The sequence below is a fragment of the Geospiza fortis genome, unplaced genomic scaffold, assembly GCF_000277835.1.
Source record: "Geospiza fortis unplaced genomic scaffold, GeoFor_1.0 scaffold43, whole genome shotgun sequence".
Classification (NCBI taxonomy): domain Eukaryota; kingdom Metazoa; phylum Chordata; class Aves; order Passeriformes; family Thraupidae; genus Geospiza; species Geospiza fortis.
Window position 1 is genome coordinate 415270 of NW_005054431.1, and position 6845 is coordinate 422114.

Here is a 6845-nt window from a genome sequence, read left to right on the forward strand (position 1 = left end):
CTCTCTTTCTTTCTCTCTTTCTCTCTTTCTTTCTTTCCTTTCTCTCTTTCTTTCTTTCCTTTCTCTCTTTCTTTCTTTCTTTCTTTCTTTCTTTCTTTCTTTCTTTCTTTCTTTCTTTCTTTCTTTCTTTCTTTCTTTCTTTCTTTCTCTCTTTCTCTCTTTCTCTCTTTCTCTCTTTCTCTCTCTCTTTCTCTCTCTCTTTCTCTCTCTCTTTCTTTCTTTCTTTCTTTCTCTCTTTCTTTCTCTCTGTCTTTCTCCCTTTCTCTCTTTCTCTCTTTCTCTGTGAGTAGATTCCTCAAACATCTGTGCCTGCATCTTCTTCTTGCAAGGCCTTTACCATGCCTTATTACTTAAATTACTGAGATAAATCTCTCAAAACACTATTGATCTTCTTTGATCCTTGCTTTTTTCCAGTTCATCTAGGTAATGATAAAGGAACCTTAAGAAGTAAATCCATTACCTTTTTTTTAAATAGATGTTATTCTTTTGTTCCTATCCTGGTGAGTTTCACCTCTTTGTTTTAAAACATCATCACACATGTAATTAAAATGTATAATTTTCTGTCCTGGGTCTTAATCCACAAAGCAGAACTTCCTGAGCTGTTTTTCCCCTCACAGTTGCCACAGAAAAACACATTTGAAAAAGCTTTTAGAATTAAAGGATGTAGTTCCCATTTCTTCAGGACTTCCTACTGAAGTACATTAAATAAGAAAAAGTTTGGATCCTGCTTTGTTACAGCCATTGCTAAAGTTGCAGTATTTTCAATTTTTGCTGAGGTCGAACTTGAAAAATTTAAATCACATTAAAGAATCCAAAGATACAAAGGGAAAATTAATTCCTGATGTATCCATATTCACTGAAAAGCATGGCATTAGCCCAGGAGGGATTTCCATATAAGCAAGCCATGGGCATTTGAAAGCCTTTTTTTTTCCCCCACTTCATTGGGATTTTTCTGCAAACGTTGACAGGATGTGTAGAGCTTGGAAAACAAGGCAGACTGGTTTCATTTCTTATGTTGCTTCAAGTTCAGTACTGCTTAAAATAAAGCTCAGTTTGTGACTCAAAGGATGGACACTTTAGAGGATCAAGAAATCCTCTAAAAGGAAAGGTTCTACAAATGGGAATAGCACATCCAGGGGTTAATGCCATGGTTTCATTAGAAATTATTCTTTGAGAGTAAACAGGGAAATAAAATCCCCATAAATTCTCATCCAAATCACTAAAGATTATTACCTGGAAATAGAAAAATTGGTAGTTAAGCTGAAAAAAATATTAGTTACCTGCATCACTGGATCAAACAAAATTTGTTTAGTGCTGCATTACACCTTCCTTTTGCCATGCAGTGAAATGTGAAGATGCTACCAGTCAGCAGATAATCAGTCTGGTTTCTGTTTCCCTGTGCCTTCTAATTTACTTTTGCAGATAGTATTCACTTCATTATTAGCAATTTTGTAAATACATGGAAAATTGGTTTACTTGCCTGTTAATTAATATTCTGAAATTCCACATAGAGAATGAACTACTCATAAGAGACTTACATAAATCTTTAACTGGATACTACTCCATGTTAGCTACATTTTTAATGTACTTATGGGACTAATGGTAGTCTCTGGAGCTGTCCTTTTACAAATATAACACATTTATTTAATATTTTTTTCCCCTCTGGGGGACCAGGAATTGGGGAAAAGAAGTTTTCCAAGGCTGAAAAAAGTAATGAATCTCTTCTAATTTATACCTTTCTGAATTCCTGTTGTGAGTCCGTTCTCTCCACTGGAGTTGCAAATATTCCTGAGTTTTCCTGGTACATGTGGGGAAGATCCTGTAAAAAATCTAGTGGTTTTGTAAAAGGCTTCTCCTCTCTCAGTGAGTCTAAACCTCAAAAACACACATTTTTAATCCAAAGGTTGTGACTGCTTAATAATTTCTTATAGGGAGAACTATGGTAAAACTAGACCAAAAGCCAACTATTCCAAAAAAGTAGCTGAGAAATAGCTCAGAGAAATAGACTCATTCAAGAAAAAAAATCCTAGAAGAAACCACAGAATTCTACAGTTTGAACAAAGAAACCAGAGGTTTCCTATTGTGCACACAGAGAGATCTTAAAACACCAAAGCCTGATCATCTTACATCCTTCACAGAGGTTAGATTTTATTACCAAGGGGGAGAAAGTCTTCAGGCCACAATGCAAACAATAAAGCAATTAAGGTATTTGGACAGCAGATCTGCCTCTGAGTCCTCCCACACCTGTGCTGGGACTGCTGCTCCAAACAGTGGGGACTGCCCTGGATCAGCTCCAGCCACTGGGGAGCAAAGATAAAACTAATTTTGAGGAGATGAGTGCTAATAAAGTGTAAATTATTATTTACCCTGTCCCAGCTGTTTGCTCTCCGCTCATCTCTTTGCACTGCACATCTGCCTGCACCTTCACACAGCTCTCACGGTGTGGCAGCTCTTTGCTGAGCTTCATTTGGTGCAAAAGTCACAGATTTCAGCTGAGATGGAGGGAGTGCAGCTGCCACAGACTGAGTCTGACGCTGTTGGGTTTGAATATCTCACCCTGAGTTGTCAGGGTTCCCATGCCACAGGTGAGTAAAGGAGGCAGAATTAAGGCTGCTGGAGTGATGCTGAATTTGTTCACTCTGAACAAATCTTCGTTTTGTACTTCAAGGAGTTGTGTTCAGCTCAGACAAGCACACAAGGTGTGTTCACATCCACTGATTGATATTTTGGTATTGACTGCTTTAGGATTAGCATTTCAGCCTTGATCACTAGGAATATGAATTTTCAGTGAGAGTCAAGAAAAAGTCTCATTTCTTTGCTGTCAGAACTTCCATGTAGTTTTAGTTTCACATGGAAGTTTTACTTGATGCTAACTGAGGGCCTTTTGTATGGTATTGCAAATTGGCTTCTAACAGAACAGAAGATATAGCTTTTGGTAAATTATCACACAATTTCATTTCCCTTTCAGGCAGGAAATATGTAGGAGTAACCCTATATGCTGAAATTAAGAAATATCCCAGTCATATTCTGCATATCCATAATAAATGTGCACACATATGGGAAATAAGCTTTTGGTTCAATTTTTTCATTCATTTGCTTTATACATTTGCACATGAAATTCATGAAAGATCAAAAGAATTAATGGAAGTATAAAAACAGTCATTTAAATGCTACAGCTATGGGTTTTTTTCCTTTCATTTAGGAAAAATAAAAAAAGGAATTAAAGGAATCAAGGACTGTGTCCATCAGATTAACAGTGTGCTGTTATTTCAGATAAACCTGCAGAAGAAGATGCGAGTCACTGGAGTTATAACCCAAGGTGCCAAGAGGATTGGAAGTCCAGAATACGTAAAATCTTACAAAATTGCCTACAGTAATGATGGGAAGTCATGGACAATGTACAAAGTAAAAGGCACGAAGGAAGACATGGTAAGATAAAGTCATCTGTTGCTGAAAGCATCTCATGGTCTAGCTGCCTTCAGAAGTATGAGATGTCTTGGGTATTTAAACCTAATTGCCTGGCAGTATGATATAGGTTTCACTGTTATTATTTTTCTGTGTGAGAAAAAAAAATCCACAAATTTGCATCTCTCTCTGCTAAGAATTTCTTATACTTTAATTGATGGTTGCATAAATACTATTTCCCCAAGCTAGAATAATCCTGTTTATTACACTTAACTGATTTTCATATTAATTAGTTTACCAGTAATTACTCATTGCTCTGTTTTCAATTTCGTTTTATTGCATTGGCAGATTAGCTTTAACCCTTGGAAACACACAGCCCATTCATCAATGCTAATCTCTGTGCTGCACAAACAGTATCATCCAGCGGGGTGTGTGTGTTTACAGTTTATATTTACCACTTATTTTTGATGGAGCTGTGCACACAGAGCAGGAAAAAAAATGTTTTACTGTGTAAGTTTGCATAGAATTCAAGCACTGCACAGCATTAGATGTAGTTTATCTGTTAGGAAATTAAGATTTTGTGTGAAGAGGTGCATAAATGAAGGGGAGAAACACAGCACGGGGATGTCTGCTTACAGGGAAGGGTGAATAGAAAAATACTGATGGGTTTAACTCATCCCCTCTGTGATCAGTGGGAGGGTTACAGTGTATTTCAGCGGGAGCTGGATCAGGTTCTTGAACTAGGGGGGAAAAAATAAACATCAATCAGAGCAAATAATTGCAGGCTTAATTGAACTGCAACTATTTCGTACATTAATCAAGAAAAGAAGGCATAATTTAGTTGCATTAGGAGCTTCAGTTTCTGGGAGTGACAAGACAGAGACCTTGGTTTGGCCCAGGTGGCAAACCCATCACACTGTGGCACAGCAGGACATTCTGCTGGGAAAACTTGTGTTGGGCACTGTCAGCGCTAAACCAGCTGCAATTTGGGGAAAACCTCTCACAGACAGAACAATTCAGGTGCTTTTGAGACAAGGGAACACACTGGGACTCCAGGGGTCCTCCTGACACATTTTTTTTTCCTTGTGCAAACGTTGCCTCCCTGCAGGTGTTCCGTGGGAACGTGGACAACAACACCCCGTACGCCAACTCCTTCACGCCGCCCATCAAGGCCCAGTACGTCCGGCTGTACCCCCAGGTGTGCAGGAGGCACTGCACCCTCAGGATGGAGCTGCTTGGCTGCGAGCTCACAGGTGGGATCTCCACAGCCCCCAGCCCTCCATCCTCTCCATCCCCTCCAGCTGCTCCCGACCGCGCGCGCTTTGTCACCCCTGCGAGATGCACTCGGCCAGCCTGAGTTTGTCCAGTTGCTTTCATCCTCTTTATCAAATTTAAAAAATCACATAATTACCAGGTTGGAAGAGCCCTTCAAGATCATCGAGTCCAGCCCAGCCCCAACAGCTCAACTAAACCTTGGCACCCAGTGCCGCATCCAGGCTTTGTTAAACACACCCAGGGATGGGGGCTCCACCACCTCCCTAGGCAGAACATTCCAGAACTTTATCACTCTTTCAGTAAAAAATTTTTCCTGATATCTAACCTGTATTTCCCTTGGTGCAGCTTGAGACTGTGTGCTCTGGTTCTGTCAGTGCTGCCTGGAGGAAAGCCCTACCCCAGTTGAGCACAGCCACATTTCAGGGATTTGTAGAGAGTGATGAGGTCACCCCTGAGTCTCCTTTTCTCCAGGCTGAGCACCTCCAGATCCCTCAGTGGTTCCTCACAGGGTTTGTGTTCCCAGCCCCTCTCCAGCCTCATTTCCTCATCTGGATGTGCTTCAGTGTCTCAATGTCCTTCCTAAATTTGGGGGCCCAGAACTGGACACAGCACTCGAGGTGTGCCCTCAGCAGTGCAACACTTGGCTCAGCTGAGTGATGATGGCCACTTGCAGTGGGTCAGGAATGTGTCCCAATAAGGCTGTGTGGTATTAAACCATTAACACTCCATAATTTTTTCCTGTGTGGGTTAATCTCCAGTTGGTCATAGGAATCACAGAACCAATGAGGCTGGAGAAGAGCTCTGAGATCATCAGGTCCAGCCTGTGAGAGATCTCCACCTTGCAACACAGCCAAGAGCACTGAGTGCCACATCCAGTCCTTGGACACCTCCAGGGATGGTCATTTAGCAGTTTTAACATGTATTGATGGCTATGTGGACTCACATGTGCCACCCTGAGCAGACTACAAGGCAGGGAGCCTCACCCAAGGCCTGAAAATTGTTCCTGAGCCCCAGAGCTGCTGGGGACCCTTGGCAGCCATAATTGTCACACCTGATTTGGGAAATTCCTCCTGTGGCTATGGGGTGACACCACCCCTGTGCTGTGTGACATCCTCAGAGGGATAAGCCTGCTTCCCCTGCTGTCGAGGACCAGTCCAATAAGATACAACTTGGCTGGGCTGCTTTAATCAAATTTCAGTTTGGATTTGTTTTCTGGGTTTAGCAGAAGCAGGGATAGCATCTTGTAGCAAAAAGTAAATGAAAAAGTGGACCCAATATAAACCTCCCCTCAGATTCTTATTAAAGCTCTGAAATGTAAAGCCTGACCTCTAGCCACCTTCTGCAAGAACTGTGTTCCCTTACAAATTCAAAAAAGCATGTAATCTTTTATCCCTTTCCAAGCGATAAACCTTTTTACTGGTGGGAGCACCCCACTGATTCATTTAGGAGTGATTTTTATGTGGCTGCCTCTTTACTAACAATAGTCATCCAGTTCATGAGTGATACATCAAAACAGCTGGAGTTAAACAATTCTCAGTTAAAATCAGATTCAGAAATGAAAAGTTAATGCATTAATCTTGGTGTAGCCCTTTTCCAATATAGATAGGTTTAAGAGTAAATAGAAAATCCTGTCTAGCTGCTTTGTTCTATTAGATTTTTTTTTTAATGTCTTCCACTTCTGGAACCACAATTTAGAGTAAGTCCTTGCCAGAATGACTAGGAATTGTTTTGCTCAAAGAACTGTAAAAGCCAGTGAAGTGAATTAATTTCAGTGGTCTCCTAACAGTGTCAAGGTCATCATCTCTTAAAACTGTGGATAGCTGAGGCTCAGCAGAGCAATTTCAGCCTTACTGAAGGAAAGGTGTAATTACACAGACTAATTCACTCTTAATTCCAGGTGGTCTGACTTGGGTGGAAAGGCAATTTGAGGGGTCTGCCTTCTCTAACATGGCCTGGTGAGAGAGAAGAGTGAGTGATAAACAGAGGGAGACTTGCAGCATTGGATCATAAAAGCTAACTCCTTAGGACAAACTTCAGCAAAATGTTCAATGCAATCTGCTTTAGCCTCATAAATAGCTTCACTTACCAGGACCCACAGTCAGATCTCATTGAAAACCAGGATCAATGCTAGTGGAGCCAACCATCAATAAATTAGGCATTAATTT

At 40.9% G+C, this 6845-nt stretch overlaps 1 protein-coding gene across 1 annotated transcript in view; it reads left to right on the forward strand.

Annotated features, from left to right (window-relative positions):
- Positions 1 to 6845, forward strand: part of EDIL3 (EGF like repeats and discoidin domains 3) — a 241492-nt gene that overhangs the window by 180437 nt on the left and 54210 nt on the right. The window contains exons 11-12 of the mRNA XM_014309459.2: positions 3274 to 3429; positions 4514 to 4658. Coding sequence (XP_014164934.1) covers positions 3274 to 3429; positions 4514 to 4658 — 301 coding nt within the window. The remainder of the gene's footprint in view (positions 1 to 3273; positions 3430 to 4513; positions 4659 to 6845) is intronic.